At 34.3% G+C, this 25512-nt stretch overlaps 4 protein-coding genes across 33 annotated transcripts in view; 1 reads left to right on the top strand and 3 right to left on the bottom strand.

Moving 5' to 3' along the window:
* Window positions 1–1038: 1038 nt before the first annotated feature.
* On the bottom strand, window positions 1039–18019 carry LOC126925780 (sex-lethal homolog). Of its 11 annotated transcripts, XR_007714099.1 has the most exons (7): window positions 17825–18019; window positions 13795–14101; window positions 13544–13719; window positions 13343–13456; window positions 12386–12546; window positions 6492–10165; window positions 5908–6114 (listed from the first exon to the last, which is right to left on the bottom strand). XR_007714099.1 is itself a non-coding variant. In XM_050741736.1 (6 exons), the coding sequence occupies exons 1-6, from the start codon at window positions 17878–17880 to the stop codon at window positions 5493–5495; spliced, it is 1071 nt and encodes a 356-aa protein (XP_050597693.1). In that variant the 5' UTR covers window positions 17881–18019; the 3' UTR covers window positions 1039–5492. The 11 variants fall into 11 exon arrangements, 10 of the variants coding, with proteins under 10 accessions (XP_050597693.1, XP_050597695.1, XP_050597694.1 ...); XM_050741736.1 differs by lacking the exons at window positions 5908–6114; window positions 6492–10165 and adding an exon at window positions 1039–5749; XM_050741738.1 differs by lacking the exons at window positions 5908–6114; window positions 6492–10165 and adding an exon at window positions 1039–5749 and having other exon boundaries at window positions 13795–14297; window positions 17825–17970.
* Window positions 18020–18653: 634 nt separating this feature from the next.
* Window positions 18654–21009, bottom strand: LOC126925809 (uncharacterized). Of its 8 annotated transcripts, none has more exons than XM_050741808.1 (4): window positions 20929–21009; window positions 20232–20355; window positions 19825–20134; window positions 18654–19233 (listed from the first exon to the last, which is right to left on the bottom strand). In XM_050741808.1, the coding sequence occupies exons 3-4, from the start codon at window positions 20122–20124 to the stop codon at window positions 18955–18957; spliced, it is 579 nt and encodes a 192-aa protein (XP_050597765.1). In that variant the 5' UTR covers window positions 20125–20134; window positions 20232–20355; window positions 20929–21009; the 3' UTR covers window positions 18654–18954. The 8 variants fall into 8 exon arrangements, with proteins under 8 accessions (XP_050597765.1, XP_050597763.1, XP_050597762.1 ...); XM_050741806.1 differs by having other exon boundaries at window positions 19825–20182; window positions 20929–21008; XM_050741805.1 differs by lacking the exon at window positions 20929–21009 and adding an exon at window positions 20543–20903.
* On the top strand, window positions 20775–23369 carry LOC126925770 (histone deacetylase 3). 3 transcript variants are annotated; one of them, XM_050741719.1, is made up of 3 exons: window positions 20775–20898; window positions 21046–22943; window positions 23004–23369. In XM_050741719.1, exons 2-3 carry the CDS (start codon window positions 21657–21659, stop codon window positions 23004–23006), a joined length of 1290 nt encoding a protein of 429 aa, XP_050597676.1. In that variant the 5' UTR covers window positions 20775–20898; window positions 21046–21656; the 3' UTR covers window positions 23007–23369. The 3 variants fall into 3 exon arrangements, with proteins under 3 accessions (XP_050597676.1, XP_050597675.1, XP_050597677.1); XM_050741718.1 differs by having other exon boundaries at window positions 21046–23369; XM_050741720.1 differs by lacking the exon at window positions 20775–20898 and having other exon boundaries at window positions 21707–21856; window positions 21934–23369.
* A 48-nt stretch (window positions 23370–23417) lies between these two features.
* LOC126925724 (cytospin-A) overlaps window positions 23418–25512 on the bottom strand; it is a 28291-nt gene continuing 26196 nt past the window's right edge. For 10 of the 11 annotated variants that reach the window (XM_050741569.1, XM_050741568.1, XM_050741561.1 and 7 more), the window contains 2 exons: window positions 24967–25352; window positions 23418–24638 (listed from right to left, as the gene is read on the bottom strand). In XM_050741569.1, the coding sequence (XP_050597526.1) occupies window positions 24549–24638; window positions 24967–25352 (476 nt within the window). In that variant the 3' untranslated portion in view covers window positions 23418–24548. Of the gene's footprint in view, window positions 24639–24966; window positions 25375–25512 lie in introns of those variants that run through there. The other variant, XM_050741571.1, reaches the window with a different exon arrangement.

Genomic DNA, 25512 nt, shown 5'->3' with positions numbered 1-25512 from the left:
GCTCTGTGAGCACAGAAGTCGATGATGCTGAAGACTACAGACTACGTTGTTTAGCTACCGAGAAAGAAAAGATTTCTTTGTTGCTAATCTCTCCCCTCGTTTCTCTTCTCTTTTCAGTTGCTATTAAAATTATTTTCATACCATGAAAATATTCTTCTCATTTTTCATATCTCTTATTGACAACTTAAACATGCTTTCTGATATCAAAATCTTTTTTATTGCTAATGCTAAATCAAATTGTTTCATCTCAAAAAATTACAGTGTTGTACTATCTAGCAGGAAAGATTATCGAAGAAATTATAATCTAATTGGATCTTTGCTTCAGTAAAATTAAGTCTAATATTAAGTTTCAAAATTTTCTTAGAGCTTTTCTTTAAAGATAGATAATGGAAGAAAAAATACAGCAACACGTGGAACACTCATTCTCACCATGCGTGAAGCAGATGTTCATGTTTCACTTGATGCCAGCCGGCGGCAGCGTTTCGAGCTGGGGAGTGCCGCCGGCTTTCCGCGGGTGTTGCTCAGGGAAAAAGAGGCAAGCAGAAAAACAAAGGGAGGGAAAACACCCGTTCAGGTCGAGGGATGAAGGTAATCATGGCTAATAAACTAGAAAAATTCTCTGTAATCGTGTCAAGAGAGAGACCACTGACTCTGAGTTGACCCTTAAATGTTGTATGTGTCAAAGGACGCTTACCATGCTAGGGCTTACTCTTCAAATCACTTTGATCTACATTTTATATCGATCCTAGACGAACAATGTTCATCTAGTTGACGTTTTCATATAGGAAAAAAAGTTTTCGAGGAGGTCCTCTTCAATTTAGATTGACATAGTTCTTGATTAGCAGGGTTGCGAAGAAGATCCAAAATGGATTGGGTAATTTGTTTCTTAGGAGGTCTGCAGGTTCAGGTTGCTTCAGGTTATTAACCCAGGTTCCTTAATGTTTTCTGTAATGTGTTTTCAGTAAATTAAATATCTGGATATTAATTGGTACTAATTATGGTACTAGGATTATTGAAAAAAGTTGAAAAAACAATTGATTTATATTGCAGATATTGTTCTAAGTGTGTTCATTTAATATTTATTTTGAAATATTTAGATTCAGGTTTAAATTAGAGAATGTTATCTATAATTTATGCCATTTTATAGGCTTAACATACATATCAAACTTCCAAATATAATTTCATCCAATATCTGATGACAGGAGACTCGTAGGAAGAATTGCAGAAAATTGTACATTTTATTTATTTCAGCCTGGAATTTATGAAGAAGGAAATATCCATGTCTTTTGTTGTGCTTAGCTATAAATCTACCAAGGGTGATATCTTGTGCAGCTATCCGCCCCTTCCTGTTTCCTCTTTGCAAGTAGCTGGGCTAATCTCTAAACCGCAGCATCCTGTGGGTGTACAAGTTGAACAGTTATAAAGTTCCTGCTTGAATCACAAGATTACTCAGTCAAAAGACAATCTCCCTAGAATGTACATCATGGGCCAAGCTGATTTTTGTTTCTGATCCTTCTTCCAACATCTCAGTGTTACTGTGTACGATGTGACAAAAATCAATTCTACATAGAATGTAAAAGTGTTTAAGTCTGAATCTGGAATTTGAACAGTGACAATTGGGCATTGAATGGGGAATAATTTTCATTTACTTGCAGTATTGTCACAAGGAGTGTTCTGGAATTTTGGAAATGATCCTGAACTGGCTACGTTGCGGCTCGTCATCGGGCACTTTGCTGCTTTACAAACGCAAGCTGCCTTTTGAAGGGCAACACCGTACTCAGTGAATCGCATCAGTGAACATTTCTTTTCTCTTCATTCACGTCGTTAACAATTACTGAACTTTCTTTTCATTGTTCTTTGTACATGGGTGTAGAAATAAAAAAAAAAAAGAAAAACGAGAAAAAAAGTGGTAAGTTCTGGCTTTAGTGCGACCACAATAAATAATCATGCATTCTGAACAATCTGCTGACTGTTTTTTTTTCTCGTCCTCTATCAACAAACACACAACCAGCAGAGCTCTCCATATTTCTTTTTTCACAGACATTTTATTTCGTCTTAAATAATTAGTTCTTATATAACTACGAATTAAAGAGAGAGAGAGAGAGAAAGAGAGAGAGAGAGAGAGAGAGAGAGACTGAGAGAGAAAGAGAGTATGTGATCGTATGAATGTTGTTAACAAAATGACATTAGCGACATTGCGACATAGCGACAAAATGACATTCCGTCGGTAAAGTAAAACAATTTCCTATGTAACGTGACAGCAATCTTTTTCTTTTTTTTTTTTTTTTTTTTTTTTTAAAGAGATTACATGTTCGTCATCGAATAATATAAAGTGCAATGTCTGTTATGCCTGCGGTGAATGCAGTTGCAACTATAAACGGATTAGCTCAGTTTCTTCGCTGCGATTAATTTAAAAGAAAAAAAAAAGAATAAAACAAAGAGGAAGAAGAAGAAATGAGAAATAAGAACGTAGAAGAAAAAAAAGATTTAGCGATTATTTGATAATAATAAGGCAATTTCAATTTTTAAAATTGTTCGCGTAAAATTTGTCACCTATAAAAAGTCAGTCTCATTTTTGTCTACGACGTGCCGTGATAATGACATATTTTCAATTACAAGTTATGTACAATTTGCGGCGATACTGTGGACAACGGTGGTGCTTTGCATTTTGTTTCTTCGTTTCTTTTTTTTTTTTTTTTTTTTTTTTTTGGAACTTTTTAAGTATACGAATGACGATCTAGGGATAATATTCTTAATCATACAAAAATAAGCTAAGCTGTTTTTCAATAGTTTGCCGGAGTTCTAGGAGGAAATTGAAACTAAAAGGCTTCGTTCAACAAAGTTATTTCGCAACCACCGTGATCCAATGCCATTCGGAGCACAGGAAACACAGTTTCCTTATACGCTGACTCCGATAAAAACTCTTTTTCTTAACGTTAAACTTTCAATAAAGTTTCAAGAGTTAGAACCATTAAAAAGGAAATGTACAACAACACGTAGAACTCTTAGCTTCTGCCCTCAACGTGCCTCCCGTTTCCTCCCCATTTAAAAGTATTAAAACGTTCAACTATCAAGGAAAAAGGAGGCTTCTGGTTTAGCCAGCCTCTTGCTGGCTTTCATAGCACTCGAGCGATCGTGAAGCTGATCAAAGCTAAGAGAAACACTGTTTCACGAGTATCGTATATCCTTATTCGATTTGAACTACAATAAGAGGCACTCTGCTGGCCAAAAATACAAGAATTATCTGACTTGTTAACAAACTTGCAAAGGTTCAGTTTAATGGCAGGTACTTGATTAGGATTACAGCAAAATAATCAACAGGTACTTGATCATCTATGTTTCTTAGCTTAACACTTAGCCAACCGAATAGGGAAATCTCCACACTTTAAAGTACATCGCTGCATAACCGAACGGAGAGATCTCCCATTTTAACCTTAACAACGCGTTTTCTTTTTTTCTTTTTGTTATGATCAGTTATTGTTTACCTGAAACTGTTCCCAATTAATTTCACCACTTTTTCTGCTTTTATAAAGTACAGTATATAATAAAATACACCAATTTAGTGGTGTTAAAATTAATTAAAAAGTTACACTATCGGTTATGACTAGATAAAGTTATAATCGAATGATACCACACTATAAAAAAATATTAAAATACATTATGAATTTTTAATTTCACGTTCAAGTCGTGTTATTTATCTTTAATAATCTTTAATGTTTTTAATTTTACCTATATTTTTTTATACTTTCAATATATACTTAATTTGATGTTTTATATAAATATGTGAAATCGTTAAACAAAATCATTATCACAAAATATAATCGACCACTTAAATAATTTTTAGACTTCTTTGTTTTTCAAGTAGCGAATAATAGTCAACGTTACTTGGAAAAATGCCCCGTAAACAGGGTATAGGTTGGCTTGTCCATTACGATGAGAAACGTATAGCTCGCTGTGGCGCGCGCGATTGATTAAGTGTTAAGCAAGGTAAGAATTCATTAATAGACTACGAATATTTATGCAAATTTTTATGAAATGGATTCTACAGAGAAATTTGTTTTACTCAAATATCATTTGAGTGCTACTCTTAACATTTTATATACTTTCGCCTATTATGTGTATCTTTGCACTCATAAATTTTTCATAAATGCATGAATATTCGCAGTCTATTCATTAAAATATATGTTTACAGAACTCGGGTAAAAGATGTAAGATTAGGTAGAACTTAATTGAAACAATCATTGCAAGACTATCTGCAATTGAAACAGTTGGTATGAACAGTTTCAAAATATCGAGTACCAGTTCAGTTTGCTGTCCGTTATTGAAAATATCTTGGATTTTAGCCTGCAGTATACCTCACAACAATCTCCTTAAATGTTAGTCAGGATAAAAGGGTTGTTCGCATCGCGTTCGCGTTTCAATTGCAAGAAAGATAGAATCTCACGAGAATTCGTCTATCAACGATCTCAGAGGCGCGATAACAGAGCTAATTTAGCACAGCGTTACTTTGTTACCGAGTCTCAACCAAACTCGACCTAACATGGGCATAGACTCGATAACCAAGCGTTCTTTTTCCTGTTTGTTCTTTCTTTCATTTTTTTACCTTTCCCTTTGTACCTTAACGCAATAAAACATTCGAGGATCATTATTTTGTCGGCGGTAATGAACGCCATTAATTTAAACGCACAATGGAACGAAGATATTAAAGCTAGATACGGAAAAGAGGGAGAAGATATTAACGATAAAAAGCGACGTAGAAATAGCGATGGGTCCAGCATCATACTCTCCTCTTATCGTCATCAAACGTTCTTTCTGATATATACCGTTCCGAAATGTTCGCGCTATTCCTTCTAGCGACTCTTGAATACCTCGAAACAAAATAATTAGCAGAAACTGATGGCGACACAATACAACAATTACGATCTTTAACCTCGTTAAACACTCATGATTATGTTACGTTACTTATTTACGTTATTTGGAGGGCTTCGAGTGGACACACAGTTTCGAAGCGTTCAAGACAACATCTTCGGCGATATGCAAGACCTCAAGAGACGTTCTTTCAACAAAGTCTAACGACTGAACACCCATCGCCGGATGTACAATACTAGGTGTTCTGAGCTTTGGTACAGGCACGTAGAAACATTAAATACTATGCGTAATAATTTACACATCCTTGATCAGTCAGTCCTCAAGCATCTCGAGCTGAACGTCGTTGGAGACATACGAGGGAAGTCGTAGTACAAGGACGCTAGGCTGCTCAACTTGTACCCTGTGTGTCTTTTTGTCTCTATACTGTTTAATCGGAGCAGCCTTTTATCGATCCTGGTTGCGTCTTCATGGTGTCTCCTTGATTTCACGATCGCTCGAGGGTAACGTATGCTTATTCGGCAGAGTTACGAACGACAACGGTCGTCGCTGGTTGGTCTCCGGTCGGACGAAGAAAGGTACATAGCCGGTGCTGTCTTGCGAGCCAGGTCGTCGACGACGCTAGGTCACCAGAAGTGGGACTGCACATAGCCGCCGCCCATACCGATAGGATTGAAGCGATGTGGGTGTATCTTCTCCATCCTCATGGCGCCAGGGCCGCCACTTCCGCCGAGGAAACTGCTGTGTGGCCCGCCACGCGGCCCGAAACCACCTCCCGCTCTTCCTAACATTCCTGGCCCACCTCCACTGATACCCATGCCCATTCCTGGCGGTCCACCAATTCCCCTGCCCCTTCCTCCACCTCCCAGGCCGCCTCCAGCACCTGAAAACATTTCACTAATCAGTATCATCAATAATTTTCTTAGAAATGAAAATTCTTCTTTCAATTTCCAGGTTAAGAATGGAATAGTTCTAAAGGAGACCGGCGAGAATATACATGAACAGGTAGATGGTGTATAGAATAAAGTGGACAGATGCTGATTGTTCGTTTCTAATCATTTTAATCAAATTTAACGAGCGACTACAGAATCACGTAGACCCGTGTAGCAACAAGGAATAAGAAAGGTATGAGATACTTATGCGAGGGGCGTGTCTGAAAAAATCTCGAGCAAACTTGTCATGTTTTGTCCTGATGATGACTATGATTCCCGCTCGTTCGTTCTTTTTCAAGCAATTCAAGCATCCTCTCTGTTGAGTGGGGTAATAATGATGATTAGACTGCGGATTTTCATGAACATAACTAAAGAGATGGTATCTAAATAGAAATTTGTTTCAAATGTGTACTAAGTATTATAATGAATACTGTATTGCTTAATTAGCGTTTAAATACAAATATTCTATATATTAAACCATCTCATAAGTAATATGGTCGTTGATCTTTGTATACTACATGAAAATAAAACATTGCATGATGGCAATTGACCGGTATAGTTAATCAGTATGATTTTATTTCTTATAATTCTTTATCTTTTTCTGAAGATTTTTATCTCAATTTTATAAAACTTCAGTAGTAACAACTTTCATTCTTTTAAACATAATTGTCAGAAAAACTGTGTGTTACTTACGAGGTAGCCCAATACTTTTGCATATTATATGCATGGTGTGCATGTTTCAACCTTCAAATCTTCCATAAGTGAATAAAAATCCGCAGTCTAATGATGATATATCGGAACCAACTATATTGGATAAGTGGGATATCATCAGCACAAAAGCCATAAGTACGTTGTTAGGCCAGTTTCTCGATACGACTCGACGCACGTATTTCGTGCGTTGAACACACGTTTTCTTAAATGGAAATGTTCGTACAACAATTGTCGTTTAGTCTACCCATATACCATGTACATAGTTGTAGCTCTCTACTATATCAATGTAACGTGTCTTGTGTGTGTATCATGTATGCGTGTGTCTCTTTACAGGTGCGCAGAGTGAACTGGAAATCGAAAAGAAACGCTTAATTAGGTTATGTTACAAATATCTTCTCCGCTTAAAACAATGAATTACAAGAGAAAAATTGTGCTTGGTAATTACGATCAGTTCTGAATAGTTGGGAAGGGGGGCGTTATTTTGCAGATGATAGCGCCACTTCCGGTTCACTCTGCATCTTGCAAATATGTCGATCATTTTAAACGCTAGAATCGAATCTAATTTTCGATAAAGTGAGATCAATTAATTACAGTAAAACGTTGATCGCATAACCGTGTTTTTTCGATTTTCTCTCCTTTTTTTTAATATTTGTTTCGGTAGAAGAAAAAGAAAAATACGATGATGAATATATTATTGGGAATGTCGCAGGCATTTTCAACCGAGACATAATTCTCTGTCCCCTCCAATTTCATCGCTCTCAAGTTACTCTGTAAAAATCTTTCTAGATAAATGATAAATTCTTACGACATTTTTTCCCAACTTTTACTTCAAATTCCACATATTATAATTTTTCTAGAGCAATATTTTTACGTATTCTGAATAAATTTTTGAAGTTTTTAATATAGGAATTGAATGATGAATTTTTCTGGTGATTTTTCGACTCAAGAAGAAGAGAATGAGAGAGAAGAGAAAAAGCAAGAGAGCGAGGAAAAGAGAAGTAAGTTTTTATCCGTTGTATATCCCGGATACTCCACTTCTTTTTTTTTTTTTTTTTTGTTCATTCTCTCGTTAGTTATTTCCTTATTCCATATCACAGCCATCGTTAGCGCTACTAGACTTCGGGATTATAACCATTTTCGCACAATCTTCGATCCGTTAGACCTTACAATTTACTACTTAACATGTTAAGTTAAAAATTAGAATTTCGATTTATTTACACTGAACACTCGCGTCGTTCTTTCATCCATAAACGTAATCATTTTTATTGCTCTCATTCGATATTATTGCAACAATGGGAACGATTCGTTTCTACTTTTTAAATTTTATTATTATTACCAGAGTTCCTAGGGAATTTTTAGATCTTTCTGAAATAATCTCCATTCTTATTTTTATTCGTTTCAAATCCTTTTTTCTTTCGGTTTCTTCTTCTTTCTTTTTTTCTTTTTTGGAAAGAACAACGTGAGATCATTTCATAACATGAATATATTCTAAAGGAATATTTGAAAATCTTACTCATTAACCCGACTAACTTAAGTACTAATTAAATTCTCGGTATTAAATTATCCCAGCTTCCCGTTTTTTTTTTTTTTTTTACCATTCCTCTTTTTTCAGCCCTATCGCAGCGACCGATCCGTCTGTCTTTTACTGGTTCTTTAATTCGAATTTCGCAGCGATAGGAATCTTACAACAGACGTAATTGTGTGCAAAGGGCTCAAATACCGGCGCATTCGCAATATTAAATTCCTAAAGAGTTTCTATTTTCTAAATCCCAAATTTTTCGTCAGTCGGGAATGCATAATCCTATATATAAAGTCTGTTTTTCTTTTGATTATTATTTTCATTTTTCGAGCATTTTCCAGATTTCTATTAATTCGTTTTAAATTAATTAAATTCATTCTCGCTAGTCAAATTATATCTTATGTTTATTAGGTACATTACATCTGAATAATAATAATTGAAAAAGTTGATTGAAAAATGTCTTATTAATCTGCAGCAACTGAACTCTAAGCTAACTTACTGAGAAGCCAACCATTCTAATCATTTCTCTACAGACTATTCAATACTAATCATCTTTATTTGTGTTAATTATCCACATTATTATTACAATTTCAATTTTTTTATAACATATATAATTTTATATAAATAAATTTGAATCTTGTGTAAATAAAGAAACAATTTATTCAAAGAAGAAAGAAGATCATGCACTCCCGTTCTTGATCATGCACCTGAACGTGTTATTAATATAGGAGGAAGATGAATCGTACCTCCTACCAAGGGAGATCTATTATTTTATAACGTCAATACGGATCATATATCGAAAGCGTCCATGTCATAATTATACTTCGAACAGACGCGAAAAGTCGACTAAAAAAAGGAACGATTGTCAGGGTCGTAGGAGATACGTGTGTTTCTCATATATTCTAGCTAATTCGAAATTCACCATTTTTTCTCGACCGATTCATATATATATATAATATATATTTATATTTATGTATTTAGCATTAAAAGGACGAAAGTTAGTAACAGCGAAGATCGTTTAACTTTATAACATGGAAAAATGGCGATCAATTCGAAAGGACGATTGCCATTTTTCCTTTCGTTCAATATTGTTGCTTCAGCAACGACATATCACCAAATACAATGCTTCTTCTCAAGCCTATTCGCTTGTCTACTGTTCGAATTATCTTTAAAAAGACAATTTTCGTCGGCAAATTTCATCCATTAGTTTTACAAGACGAGGTATAATTTATCTAATGAGAATAGATAGTCGCGATTCGTCTTACAGGATGAATGAATATACATACTTTACTATCTATACAGTCCACTGAGAAATCGATATCAGTGAACACGATGAACAAAGTATCGATTAACGGACAGTCGTAAAAATTGTGCAACCTTTGCAAGGAAGGACTCGTCTAGCTATTCAGAGTTATTAAACTGGGCACTACTTAATAGTTCTATCTAAGTAAAACCCAGAAACGTCCTCTTTTTTTCTTGTTTAACAAATTGACCATCAAAATATTGGACACTACTATCCATTGTTAACACAGTAATCAACTTTCTGAGCAGTTATCTTTGATACAATATAAGATTAATTAATGAGTGTCTCCTATATTTTGTGTCAAAGTGTTAAATCAAACTCTGCTAGCAGTAAAACCGTATCATAAAGCTCCTCTTTATTGGAGGAGAGTCTTCGAACCACAGACTTGTTGCCTGATAGATTACAAAGTACTCGTTTACATTCGTTGAGCAAATTGTGTGGTTGTTTATTGAATTACAAACAGTTGTGCTTTGTGTTAAGATCAGGCTTAAGCCTGAGGAACTTTACATCTTGTTATTATAATACAAAAGCAAAGTCGAACAAAGCTAGGATTCACATAGAAAAAAGAATTAATCCTAAAATATTGAATCAGAAAGCAACAGTTTGTTCCTCCTGTCTAAGAATCTGTTTTCTCCAGTTACAATTAACGGTAGTAACAATTGTGCTTGGTATTAAGCGCACTTAATCATGCCAATCTCATTACACCAATAGGAATTCATAGTATCATAACTGCAAGGGTAACAACGAGTACCAAACAAGAAATTGCGTTCTTCTTTTAATAAAGGTAATGCGCATAACGCTGGTATTTATTCCTGGTTGGGTACAGACGTTCTCCTTTGTGGATTGGCGAGCATAGAAATGAAAATGATTCATGTTAAAGAGTTATACGAAACACTTGGAGACAAATGCAATTGGACAAATAGTTTCATTAAAATAGGTGGGCAGTGCAACGCTTGTAAGCCTAAAAATTCTTTATATCTGTTTAATTTGCGTATTATCCACCTAGTAAATTAGACTTAGACCTTTAAATATGATAATGTCAGATATGAAGAGGAAACTATTTATCTAAATACATCTGTCCACTACTGTATATGATAATCGCTTGAAAGAGGACACAGCCATGCACTGAGCAAGTTTTCTGTCAAAGCCACACGTTTCTGCAAATGCAATTTGTCCAGAACTAACCATAAATTAGCAACGACGCTCATTAAATAATAATTATTCGCAGGCATACAACAACTTATGTGTCAGGAGAGCTGCGTACTTTATACACTGCTCCAAATTCTTTCGTACAGGGGACATAATATTCTTTTGATGAATTGATTTATGTAGTTCTCTTATATTATTTCAAAAATATTCTTAATTTGAGCAGTGTATAAGCAAATCCCAAAACATCGTGTTACGAAGAATCCTACTCAGAACGTACATATTTCCTTTGAACATACATATTTCCTTGTGTTTTAAAAAAAACCTTAAGCCCTAATTAATTATAATTAGAAAGACATAAAAAGAAAAAAAAAACAAGTATCTCGCACGCACGTTCATCATTGAAGGATCATAAGAGGAAGCAACAAATATCTTCTTAAACAGAAAATGTATTTCCAAAGTCTTAAATAAGTAACAAAACATATATGTATATGTAATACGAAACGGTATGTCTTACCAAAAGAAAGTACAAAAAACAGCTTAAAGACGTACATAATTATACAATAATTTGCTGACACAAAAATGTATAGAACTAGGATGATGCTCCACAGCATGGTTTGAACAAATTTGAGAAACGATGAGGCAAAATCAACATAGTAACAGCAGCATCGGCAACTAGAAAAACAGAGTTACAATTTCGTTGACCAGGCAATGTCCAAAAAAAACAAACTTCTAAAAAACCAGCCTTGTGTGCAGAATACAACTTAGCGAGTGTTTCTCTTTTTTCTTTCAATAATCACAAGCTGCCACTGATTCTAGCAGGATACGACATATTTCAGTCTTTTTTTTTTTCTTTTCATTTCTTGCTTTTTGTCCACTAAAGATCATCACACACAAAAACATTTCTATCACAGCGACACTACATGTTTGCATTCTTGTCTGTTTCATTAATACTGTCTTTTGGGTCCGTCTGCAAGGAGATTTTTCATTCTTTCATCAACTGAACACCACTGTCAGAAGAGATCTTCTATGTTTCTTACTTTTTTTTTTCTTTTTCTTTCTTTTCTTATTTTTCAATTTCACGTGAAACAATCTCATGCGCACAAAGTCAAAAAAAACTTGTAACAAAAACAGAAAGAACACAGAGAAACAAAACAGGCGCGACAAGAAACGTGTCTCCACACATTCGCAGAGAATCTGCTGCATTATTCGTTGCGCGCATTAGAACGCAAACAGCATTTTCAATCTTCGCTGTACATTGATTTAGATGCAGCCATATCTGGCAAACAATTCAAATGTTAGACATGATCTCACATTTACACGCCGTCAATGATGCGAACGCTCTGTCGAAGAAAAATTTCAAATTGGAAGAGATCATTCGCATCCTGGACAACGTGTTTCAGATAGACATAGAAATTTTGTACACCTTGCAACTACGTTACAAAATTTGTTACAATGACCATTACCCTCTGTTCTCGCAATTACGCGCATATCATCGCAAGAAAAAGAAAAGAAACGGAGAAAACTAACACGACAATTTGAAAAAATCAGGAACTAAGGAAAAAGAGAGAGAAAACGATAGAGACAGGAATGAATAGAGATGTGTTCTATGGAAAAATGATCTTTCAAAATCTTAGTGCTTCTACGGTTCAACATATGCCGATAACAAAACAATGGTTTACTGCGATTTTAGTAAGATTCATAGAAAGCCAAAATGCAGATCTGACCTGTCAGTAAAAATCAAATATCATAATTATTCACAAATTAAGATTTATGATACATAATGTTCTTTATAAAATTTGTATTTTTATAATCTGTTCTTCAAGGAAGTAATTTCTACTGTCAGGTTGAGAACGAAAGAAACTCGGGCAAGACTAATTGTCTATCAAGAAAATCGGAACTACTTACCTCGACTCTGGTTGTAACCAGCCTGCCATCCAGCGTAGTATGCAGCTTTCTGTTTTCCGTGTTCCTCCGCGATTTTTACGCTAAGTGGCTCTGATCCACCTTCTGGTATCGTACCGTGTAGTCGTGCAATCGCTTCTTGTGCTTCTTCCCGCTTGTCGAATCTATAGGGACACAGTAACCAGAAACAAAAATTAAAAATCAACCAAAAAGGTTTACTTGGCAATGGACGCGAGTAACCCCTGCCAGATCTATGTAATAACGTATGAGGTTGAGATTGAAAGAACTATCTAGAGCGTGCTATATAGAACACGAGTTAACGAGTCCTTAAATCTGCCAAAATTAAGAAATTTGTCAAACTAGTTTCGATTCTATTTCCAGATGCTTGACATACTTCCCAGACTATTTTCCTACAACAAACCAGAAATCTAGTTGCATGCACAATTCACGATGGCTAACTAGGTCAGTGGTCGGTAAATCGAAATTATGCAAGTGAAACAAACGGTAGAGGAACGGTACAAAAATAATTTGGCACCAAAGATCTCGGAAAATAAATACAGGTATCCAACACGCGCGGATACGAATTGCATAATGACTAAGCAGTTTTTGTCTACTATGTATCAACAGCTGCATCTGTCAATTAATAACTGTTCCAATTTTCTAAGCACATGGTGTACATATAATGAAAACAATAAAAATGTAATTGATCAACCAAATACATAGAGAATACATTTCTATGAATACTTCCATCATAGTTTGTTACCAGCTTAGGATGTTATGTTACTAATTATGACAAGAATGGCAATGCGCCAAGGAGTATGAGCTTATATTTTTCATTAGTATGACAATTTGCATTTAATGCTAAATGGAACTGTCTCTTTGTAATACATTTTCGCAAGACTACTTGATAATACTAGATGATTTTGAGAATGGGATGCTACAAGAGTGAAAGAAACATACCTCACGAATGCTACACCCCTTGGCAATCCAGTGAGCTTATCTTTTAAAATGTTCTTTTGCACGATATTTCCGTATTTGCTAAATATATCATCGATCTGACTTTCAGTTATATTTCTGAAACAAACATGATGTAATATCATTACTATACGTTCCAATTTTTATCTACTAATAGATAAATTTATATGAAATATCATAATATACCTTGGCAAATTTGTTACATAAAGATTAGTTTCTTTGATCTCCTCACCAGATGGCCGTGCAAAAGACACTTTTAGCCTTTTATTCTGGACTTGGAGTCCATTTAAAGTACTTATAGCAGTGGCTGCATCTTCTGCTTTTGCGTAATTAACAAAGCCAAAACCGTAACTATATCCTGTCTATAAAATAAAATGATAAATGTAGATTCTTGTAAAAATATATAAACTGATTATAGTTTCATGTAATGAACCTACTTTATAATCTTTCATAACGCGACAAGATTCCACAGGTCCGATAGTTACAAACAAACTATAAAGATCTTTCTCTGTCATACTCTGTGGAAGATAATTGATGATCAAATTTGTTCTTGGTTCTTCATTGCCTTTGGTTTGTTGTTGTTGTTGTTGCTGCTGCTGTTGTGGCTGGGGTTGTTGTTCTCGTTGATCTGTCATTTTGGTATATTCTTGTTCTATTTTCTGACTCTCCGTTTGATTCTGTGGTTCTTGTTGATCTGTTGTTGCTGGCTGTGAGTTCTGCGGCTCTGACTGCTGCGTACTCCACCTGATAGGTCCCAGCATAATCGTTGATGGGGTCAGCAAATACAAAAAATATAAACAAAATCATTACTACGTTTTCCCCGTGCAATGCCATGATCGTTGCTCTGTCTGCGCTTTTGAATGCTCTCATTTTCTTTAAGCAATTGAAAATAAATAGAAAATAAATCTGCATATATACATATATGTATATGATGCCAGACCTGTGTGTCAGAAACAAACAAACAAAGGCAAGTAAGGACAAAACGGAACCAGCAAGAGTAGCCATGAATGAAACCAACATAAATCAAACCAATAACGTAGCATGTCAATCATGAAACTAAACAGAAAGATATCACTTAGCTAACAAACAGCTACCAAAGTAACATATAATAGTTCAATTTCCAGATATAATGCAAATACTAGTGTACTCCTATATAAAATGCTTATGTATCATAACCTTTTTACATGAAAATGTAACAGAGGTGATAAATGTGTATATGAATGGACAAACTGACTAAAAAATTAGCTCCATTTTAATACGATTTTAACAATGAGTACCCGTGAAGGTGTCCTAGAACGAGGGTATCTATTTTTCAATGTAGCAATGTTTCTCTACTCGTAAGCACGTTCATCGAATTGTGAAAAAAAAGGGGGAGAAGAGCACGCTTCGTTGACGAGAACTTCCGCGTATTCGATCGCTTGTGTCTGGTTTTGTTTATTATTTACGCGCTCGTGCTCGATTTTTATTAGCGACTTGAGAACGCGTTTCTTCATTTCGTTGTCATTCATTAGCGACTCGGTGATGAATTCTCTCGAGGTAATGTAACGGCTGAGTCAACGCTAGAAAGAGATGGAGAAAGAAAAATAATGGAGGGAAAAAAAGAGAAGGAAATCAGAATTAGAAGTTGAGTGAGAGAAAGTAACCCTTTGGCCTTATTTTGAAGAAGCCCGGGGAAAAGGCCCGGCAGATTCGTGAATCGACCAAGCTGTCAGAATATGGAGGGAGTGAGAGGAAAAGAGGGCACCAGAGCAGGCGACGGAAAAGGACAGACGGACCTGAAGATATAAACCTTAGTTTAATGAGTGGTTATATGGGAGTGTGGAAATAAGATATACATACCGAAGCGGGAAGAAGATGTGAAGAAAGAAACTGACGTGTATAGTGGGAGAAGATCAGCGAAAAGGAGCAGTGCACGCACTCTCACTCGTGTCACGCGCGTATATGCAACTCTCTGGCTTAATGCACGCCAACAATTATGTAAGCGAATCGTTGCACCATCACGAATAATGCACACACTTGATTATCATACGTCGATGGTCCTTAGTGTGGTTCAGTTGATTTCACAGAGAAAGGCTCGATACATAGAGAAATGGAGTAGTTAGCGAGCGAAGAATCGCGGAGGAACGCAACACGATGCGAACGACACGGCGTACGCAAACGTACTGAGCCCCAGCCCTGACCTGCCTCGCGCGGCACCCTCTCGCGGCACGCTACCCCACTACGCTACTCTCACTCCGAACAAACTTACAGAGTGTTTCAATTCGTTGGTACATTTCAAATCTGTATCTAATATTATTAATAAGACCTTTCCAGCACAATAATTTACAGACTAATATTATTAATATATTATATAATTACATTCAGTATAGTAATTATAATTATATTATAATATATAATATATGTACACGTTATAATTATTAGTACCAGAATGGAAATACCTCTTCCTTAGTATTGATAATATTAGTAAATTTAAAAATTAGAAGTTGTAGTTAGAAGTAAAAAATATTATTATATAAATATTCAATAATATTATATATGCTTGATTAACAACTTTTTTACAGTGGTTATATATTTCCACTGTAGGGAACTGTCTTGTACGATTGAATTAATATTACGAACGAAATTTTACAAGTACATACATAATATGAGATATGGTGCAAGATCTCAATTAACTAATAATATTAGTAAGCTCACAAGTTAGAAGTTTTACTTAAAAATACAAGACATAATTTATATAAATATCAAATATATGTTATGTTTGATCAAAAATCTTTTCACAAAAAATTGTAATTGTTTCTCTGTACGGGACCGTTTTGCACAATTGATCTAATATTATTATCGAAATTTTACAAGTATGTATGTATATGTATTACTAGGTACATATATTAACTCCCTAACAAATGAAACGCCCAGTACAATGGGGATGCGCATGAAGCGGGACATCCCGCCTAAATTTCTGGCGCATGTTTACACGAATCCGGGGCCTATGCCAATTTCTCTCATTATTCTATTCTTTCGACGTCGATTTTTAAATAGAATAAATCTATGACTACTAGTTTTCAAAATTATTCTGTTCTTAATGTTCATAATAGACACTTCATACAGAAAATCGTTAAAAAGAATTATAGCCGCGATTTTATAAATAAAATTAATGTATCACTTCTACGCAAACGACAGAAAATTTAATTCTTTGAACACTATTATTATATATTATGTATGGATGCGTAACTAAATTTGCAAACACATTTTTGTTAAACATACCTTGGCAATGCCTCCCAATAAGGAACTGCGAACATCGCAAATTTAATGCCCGACTTTACTATGTAGCTTGAGTTTCACGTGATATTGAAAAAGCTTGTACAATCCTATCGCAGTAAGATTTTACGAAACCAGAACCGACATACTTTGTTCTTGTTTGGGTCGCACAACCGTCATTTTTCTTTTACACCCTATTTTGTTTCAGGAAACGAGGTTACTCTTTTAATCGGTGGAATTTATCTGCATTATACTTGTCCTATTTATACGTATATTACATATAAGAAAAGGGAAAATAGGCGATAACGCTGCTCAAAATAAGTGCATAACGTATCTAATAACTAAATTGCAAATTTTTATGCAAATATGTATTTTAGAGAAATTAATTTAAAAAACTAGAATCTTGATAGAAAATTGTTTTATCTATCAAGTATAAGAGAAGATATAGAAAACAGTATACGTTGGATATTCTATATAGGTATTTTTTTCATATTACGTAGATTCTCTGCATTTTTATATCTTAAAATTTTGCATAAATGTATAAAAATCTTCGGTCTAGTTATTAGTAACTGTTTATGCATTTGGAGGAAATTTAAGGGTGCAAAGGTCTGCAGAATCCATACACTATGCAAAATTATGTAAAATATCTAAAGTAGGGTAATTATTATAATATTTATTGTTAGTAGATAAAATAACTTTCTATTTAAATTCTATTTTCTTAGTTATGTTTATAAAAATATAATAGTGCATCAAAGTACACAGTCTACTAATAATAATTTTAGATATCGATATTTCATTATATACGTAGGTATTCTAAAAATTCTAAAAATCCAGTCTCTCTTAAGTTCTCAAGCCACTGCATTGCGCTATTATACACTACCACCACGAGCCTACTTCCGGGAAACTTAACACGATCGTTCCTTCGGTTTATCTAAAATTCGATATTTCATCAAAATTATCATACACCAAACAAAAGTAGAAACAGCAATACAATAAATATCATCTAAACTTTCAAGAGATATAAAAATATAATGTTAAGATATGTAAACAACAGTTTTATGTATTAAAAATACAACGACCACAATTTCTAACCTCGATATAGATTCCACGACTAATAAAACGCAATAGATTGTTAGCAAGCAATTTTTTCGATCTTTTTGTCAACGTAAAATGTTTTCAGCTAAGAAAATCAAGTTTAAATAGGAAACTTACCCCGCTTGGGGATTCATACTGCCTTGCATACGTTCGTTTTGCTCGTGTGTGGCCATCCCGAGCGTACGCGAAACATAACACTAAGTGTTAGAGTATCTTCTGTCGTAGCGGGCGATTTTTCATTTTCGCGTATCGGTCGTGTCGCATTCACGATGCTTTTCGGATGCACTGGCGCATTTTATAGAAATTTCCTTTTTTCACGACTGCGTTACCAACATGCACGTGCGCACTAACTATAATGAAATATACCGTGGTTCCCGCTCCGAGATTGCTTCGAATTTTTTAATCAGCTTCCAAGATGCAATTCTAACACTCCATAGAAAATTTTTTCTGCAAATTCGTTGCACAGATGATTTCGCTCGCTAGTGAGTTGAAATCGTTCAGGTTACTACCACCTGCGACGCTTCGTAATAAATGACAAACAAAGCACGAATAATAAATATGGGAAATATACGATTACAATCTCCTTATCCATGTCATGTTTTGTTTAAAACAGATGAGAAATTAAATACATAATTAAACGTAACGAATCGTAGGAAGATTGATAACAGTTGATCGTAGAGGTTAGATTACTTAAATTTTGTATAGATGTTGATGTTTCGTATAAGTTAGATTTCTTAGTTCCTAATCGTCTTGTTTTATTTGAAACAGATGAGAAATTAAATACAAATTAATTAGATGTAATGAGTTGTATGAAGAATATCGGTGAACAGTAGTTGATCGCGTAAAGGTTAAGTTTCTTCTGGAGCGCCAACTTCTATCGTTTCTTAAAATCTTATAACTGAAAAGTTAAATATCTTGTTTAGATTAATTGCTTAATACGTTTGACTTAAAGAGTTCCTTATGCTTCTTCTTTATTCGATATTGCAGTAATAATAATTATCAATATAAATATGTATAAAAAAGTATAAATAGATTATACATTACATGTACATGTAAAGCAGTTTGATATCATAGATAACATGTTAGAGAGATACAAATATGTCAAAGTAGATCACTAGCTTAATTAAAATTGAATAAATAATTCATTCTTGTACGTTGCACAAGGCACACAATCCTGAATACATTGCTGGGAATTAAAGAGATCATTCAAGTAACATTTAAGAAAAGAATAACTAAAGAAGGAGATTTTATCTCAACATAGAGAATCCTTTAGCTCTGGTGAAACGGAATGGCCTACATTGGATATATCGTGTATTCATTCCTGGAGGAGTATGCACCGGTGTTTCATTGTTCTCTTTGTTCCACGCATGTCTTGGAGATTCTATGCCAAAAGGACTATAAAGCTTTGTTGGTGTTCTACCAAGGAGCTGGCGAGAACGTGTCTGGGGAGTTTGCATTTTACAAATGCTATTTGGAGATTGTTGCTCCTCCAGTCTTTGACGTCTACGTGTGGAACTCTTAAACTTCTATGTAATAAATAAAATAATATTGATTTAGAGAATTTAATCATATTGTTATTGAATACAATATTGCTATTCTTTTATTTGATTATTATTATTATACTGTGAATGTTTCTGCATTATGAATAGTTTGCAGTTGCATGTTTATTCTCAAACATCAAAGCAACAAATCATTCTGATTGTATACCATAGTGAGCTAATAAGCTTTGAAGATATTTAATAAGGAATACTTTAAAATGCCAAAAAGAAAATCATGATATGAATTATGGTTTGAAATCAAAAGTAATGATAATGAATTTTACTTTGACTTTTTGGACATTTCCCCTGACTATATTATTAGTGTTTATTTAACAAAAATAAATTTCACAGACAATTAAAATATAATAAAATATATACAATGAACATAATATACAAAACCATACAAAATATCTAAAATAAAGTATTTATTGCAGTAGACAGAGAGATTAAACATTCCTATATTTAAATTCCATTGTTTTATATATATATATATATATATATATATGTCAAAACATAAATATGCACGAACATCTATAACTTAATTATTACTATTACTTTTTTCTTGGGAATTTATCTCACCTGTGAAATAGTTCCAAAAGTTGTACGTACAGAAGATATAGTTTTTGATAACTTTTCGGCTCCGCTTCGCAAAGCACGTCTAGAATCCGCTGACATATTTCCAAGACTTAAATTGTTCCAGCTACGGTCACCTGTTTGCTTATCTTTTGACATTTTCTCCTTACAAGAATCTCCGGGCTTTTCCTTCTCGAAACGATCCTGGAGGCGCCGTCTCAGTTTTTTTGTGATCTCCGGTGAATTTTTGACATTCAGAACTTCCCGGTGAAACGTGAACGAAACGCTACGTGAATCCGGCCGCATACTTTCTAAACTGTTATTACTTGGCCAGTCAATTACGGTTTCTAACGCATAGAAACGACTACTTTTTAAATGTTAATTAACACTATGTGGATAAATAATAAAAAAACCTGCAGTATTCGATTCATCCCTTGGAATACGTTGGAAGCGTCGTTGCCAACCGCCAACGTCTCGAAAACAAGAATGGCTGCGGCCTATCAAATCAATTTGGTACAGCATCCATTTCAAAACATCCTGAAAATTAATGGAAATTGGCCTATTTCTCCATCGTCTTTAGAATCAACTTGTAAATTGTCATTATTAGGATGCGGATGTTTATAGAGTATTACATAAAGAAATAGAGTATGACTAAAGAAATAAATTCTAAATAGAAATTTGTTTCATCTATTAAATATTAAAATAACTATTCTACTTTAGATACTTTTATGTATTATATGCATTTTGTAAATTTTTGAGATTTTAAATTTCCCAAAAATGCATAAACATCAGCGATCTAGTCATTGTACACTGCAATGAAATTTCGATTCACAGGTGATCAAATTTGAAAAGTATGCCACTTGATTCTCTGCAAGAGTATCGATTTTTCATCCTAATAAAAAAAAATATATAATAATATATATAAGTATGTATGTACATTCTTTATTATATTTTAGGTTATCACTATTACACTGCGGATTTTTGTACATTTATAAGAAATAGTAATTTGTCACAACGCACAAAATGCATGTGAAATGCAAAAATTATAAAATATCCAAATACAGTACTCTATAATATTTAGTAAGTAAAATAATTTTCTGCCTACATTACATTTTTTAAATTATATTTATGAAAGCACTTAGCTTAACTGAACTTAAAATTACGAGTATCATAGAAAAAATAAATAACTAACAATAAGTAATAATAAAATAATAATATGTTTTTTAGGAAAAACATTGGTAAATTCCAACAATATTCGTTTTACTGTAAGTATTATATGAAGTAGTATATTTTAAAAAGATGGGAAAGGTATTACAAAAGTATATGTTTGTTGTGATTTTTTAAATATCATCACGTCTAATGAATTAGCATTTGGCGAAGATAAATAAAACCACGTGATCAAAATCTAGGGGAAATTAGTTAGAATTAAAATGCTTGTAAATGGCAACAAAAAAACTGTCAGAGCGATGCGTGGAAAATTGACTATATTTGTGCATGCGTTACAAGTGCTAATGTTATAATTTTTAGTTTTATTTGTTTATTTGTGGTTCATTGTTCAATGGAAGTTGAATGTAAAATTCTTCTTGTTCTACTCTAATCGATGGATCTTTTGACTGACAAGATACTTGTGTGTTATTTGATTCTTATAGCGTTACATTCTGACATTCTAAAAATAAGGGCTAATTATTACATATACAAAAGATATTGAAGAATTTTAATTATTTTGTTATTCATGACGATGTTGTAAATGTAGTTTAACGAAGGAAAAATATTTCTTTATATTATATAAATATACACTCGTATATTTTGATAACCTATCCCAAAGAACTAACCTCAAAATGAGTTACAACAAAAAGGTATCATATTTCTACAATCCAGATGTAGGAAATTTCCATTATGGTCCCGGACATCCAATGAAGCCTCACAGACTTGCTGTAATCCACAGTTTGGTATTAAATTATGGTTTGCACAAGAAGATGCAGATCTATCGTCCATATCGTGCAAGCACCCATGATATGTGTCGCTTTCATTCAGACGAGTATGTTGAATTTTTACAAAGAGTGACCCCACAAAACTTGCAAGGATACACCAAATATCTAAGTCACTTTAACGTAGGTGATGACTGTCCTGTTTTTGAAGGATTATTTGATTTCTGCTCCATGTACACGGGTGCTTCTCTAGAAGGTGCTACAAAACTGAATAATAATTGCTGTGACATTGCTATTAATTGGAGTGGAGGGCTGCACCATGCAAAGAAATTTGAAGCTTCTGGTTTCTGTTACATTAATGATATCGTAATAGCAATCTTAGAATTGTTGAAATACCATGCTAGAGTACTTTATATAGATATAGATGTCCACCATGGGGATGGAGTACAAGAAGCATTTTATCTCACGGATAGAGTGATGACAGTATCTTTCCACAAGTATGGAAACTACTTCTTTCCTGGTACTGGAGATATGTATGAAATCGGAGCAGAAAGTGGACGATATTATTCTGTTAATGTACCCTTGAAAGAGGGCATTGATGATACATCTTATGTTCAAGTATTTAAGCCTGTTATATCTCATGTAATGGAGTTCTTCCAACCAACTGCTATAGTCCTACAATGTGGAGCAGATTCGCTCGCAAATGATCGTCTTGGCTGTTTCAGTTTGAGCACAAAAGGTCATGGAGAATGTGTGAAATTCGTGAGAGACCTAAATGTGCCATTACTTACTGTTGGAGGAGGAGGATATACATTGCGTAATGTCGCGCGTTGCTGGACCTACGAAACCTCTTTGCTCGTCGATGAACAAATCAGTAATGAGCTACCCTACACAGAATACCTGGAATATTTCGCACCAGACTTTACATTGCATCCTGATGTTGTAACCAGACAAGACAATGCGAATAGCAAACAGTATTTGGAGGCTATTACGAGACACGTTTATGATAACTTGAAAATGATTCAACACTCTCCAAGCGTCCAAATGCAGGATGTTCCATGCGATGCGTTGCCTCCAGAGGAAGAAAGGCAACCAGAACCTGACCCTGACTCCAGGCAAAATACACAGGATACTGATAAGATAGTTGAACCAAATAATGAGTATTATTCCGGAGAAAAAGATCAGGACAAAATGGACGTAAGTGAATCGTGATAAAAGTCCGGACAAATTAAACATAAAATAGAAATAACGTTGTAGTAGGAAGTCGACTATATACACCAGTATGAAACAACAAACGATTGAAGACTAATTTCTTCTGACGCGAAACTTGTAAATACTGTGGCGGCACTCAATAGCAAATACCTCGACACTAACTAGTGTCGGACGATGACAGCGCAGTGGTTAGCGCCTTAGGTTGCGAACGTTCGGGACTCGGGTTCGAATCCCGGCGACCAGAGTCCGATTTTTCTTCTACATATCAAAAGTGGAAGAAAAACAGCAGTACCCCATCAGCGACATCTACAGCTTAGCAGCGCTGCAATTATCACGGACAAAACTTATATCTCAATATTATACACAAAACTTGTAAATATCATCGATTTATTAAAAAGACTTTTTTCTTAATTTGTATATTTACCAACTTCCTGTTATACAATAAGATATAACTCCCAATTTTTAAATAGTCATTAGGCAAGTTTATTGTTTTATGTCAGACAGCATATTGTCTACAATGGTACAACAATGACGATGAGGATGATATTAATAATAGCAATAGTATTAATAGTAGCAGTAGCAGCAGTAGTAGTAGTAGTAGTAATAGTAGTAGTAGTGTAATAATAATAGTAATAATAATAATGATAATAATAAGAGCAATAACGATAACGTTTCTATCTCTGTTTCGGGGCTATTTCGCTATATCACAGAGAACTTAATCTTCATGAATATTTTCGTTCGTTCTTTACTATACTCAGAAAGTAGAACTTAAACGATGCTTTCTCGTCTCTCTAATAAATTTGCTGCTCGGCTTTCGTATAATATTATAATATATATATATATACTAAAAAACGTGACTAATACAATAAATTAGGTTTTCTCTTTTTTAAATTAAGGCGCTTCATTCTGTACATTCGTTCTTAAAACTTTACAAAAGTTTCTCGAAAAATAATACAAGTAGAAAAATACTCACAGTATGAGAGGAACGGAAATATTTACCTCGACACTTGTGTCAGCTACAAAAAAATGCAAGACTTATGATAGGTAGAAAAAAACCCTCTTGCATGTAATGGAATTAATGTATTGGCTTTGCAATGGAGGCACTGAAACATATATATGATACATATTCACGCACAAGAAGACTCGATAAAGCTTGCATTTTTCTATATTCATTTTTTTCTCTCTTTTACAGAAGCACGTCTCTCTCTAGTTACTTCCTGTTTTTCTTTATAAATCCCTGCCTCTATTTCTTTGTCTCCGGTTCTTAACATATATATATAATATATGCATGTATATTAAAAACATTCAGTCTCATAGTAAAAAGCAATTCCATTTGGTGTCAGATTTATATGTCCCATTGAAATCCACACTCTCGCGATCATACACAGGCATTAGGCGTAGGCAGTGCTATAATCCAGCGATCCTTGGAAATCCAAAAAAGAAAAAAGTTCTTGGAAAGATTTTTGTCCCTATAGAAAATTTGTTTTTTAGATGACTAGATGATCTTGTTCTTGATTCGTACTCGGTCCAACGGTGAATTCTCAATGAGAGGAGGAACCGTCTTGATGACAGGAGACACCGAACCGAAAATTAGGTTTCGAAATGCTTGTAAATACTGGTCACGTATGTCATAACTTGTTGCCAGTCAGGTCGCTCCAATTGACACATTTCCCCTATGTTCTATGAATTACGTAACTTCTTATTAAAGTCTTTTTATTAAAAGGTACACTACCACCCATAACCAGAGTGTTAATTTTTATGTATTTATGGGTAATTTGAAAGTGCAAAAATGCATAGAATGCATATGGTGTGAAAAAATATATATTTAACATATAGAAAGTATATCTGTTATAGTACTTAATAGTTAAATTAATTTTCTACTTAAATTTTCTATTTAAATATACTCGCAACCTAATCATAATTTTGGAAATATAACAAAAATACCCACCAGGTATCCAACTACTTATGGATAGTAGTGTACATAACAATCACACGATTTATAACTTACCAACGTAGTAGATATCCCAACGCTTTCCGCAGCGGAGAAAGCAATAGAAAAGTTTCTTCTCTTTTCCACTGGTGTCAACGTATCATATGGTACCTTGTGTGGAAGATAGGAATGGAGGATGGCGCAAAGAGCCAAACCGTCATTCCACGAACTACTAAAATTCGTGATATCAATATTCCGGTAACCCATAGTCTTGTTCTGGCACCATTTGAGCAATGCGTTTCGTTTCGAGCCTCCGTTTTTTATTAATCCACAGAGAGGATCTTTGCGCTCTGATAAGTCCGTCACGCTGTTGCGACGTACAAAGTCGATTGCCTTCGCGTTCAGTGTAGCAGAATCTAGCAGTTCGCCAGGACTCAACACTACAGGCACTGTTGACTTTGTTTCTGTATTAATCATTGAAAAGTTCTATAACATTTAAATGCTTTTGCAGAACATTGGCTTTAGAAAGCAACAGTGTATGAATCAGAGGATTTTATGAATAATCTTGTTTCAAAACTTTTGAAAATAACATTTGAAAATAAATTACATGTCGTTACTTAGCAT

The sequence above is a fragment of the Bombus affinis genome, chromosome 16 (genome assembly GCF_024516045.1).
Source record: "Bombus affinis isolate iyBomAffi1 chromosome 16, iyBomAffi1.2, whole genome shotgun sequence".
Lineage (NCBI taxonomy): Eukaryota > Metazoa > Arthropoda > Insecta > Hymenoptera > Apidae > Bombus > Bombus affinis.
The sequence above is the reverse complement of the archived record's forward strand: the minus strand, read 5'-3'. Positions and strand labels throughout refer to the sequence as shown.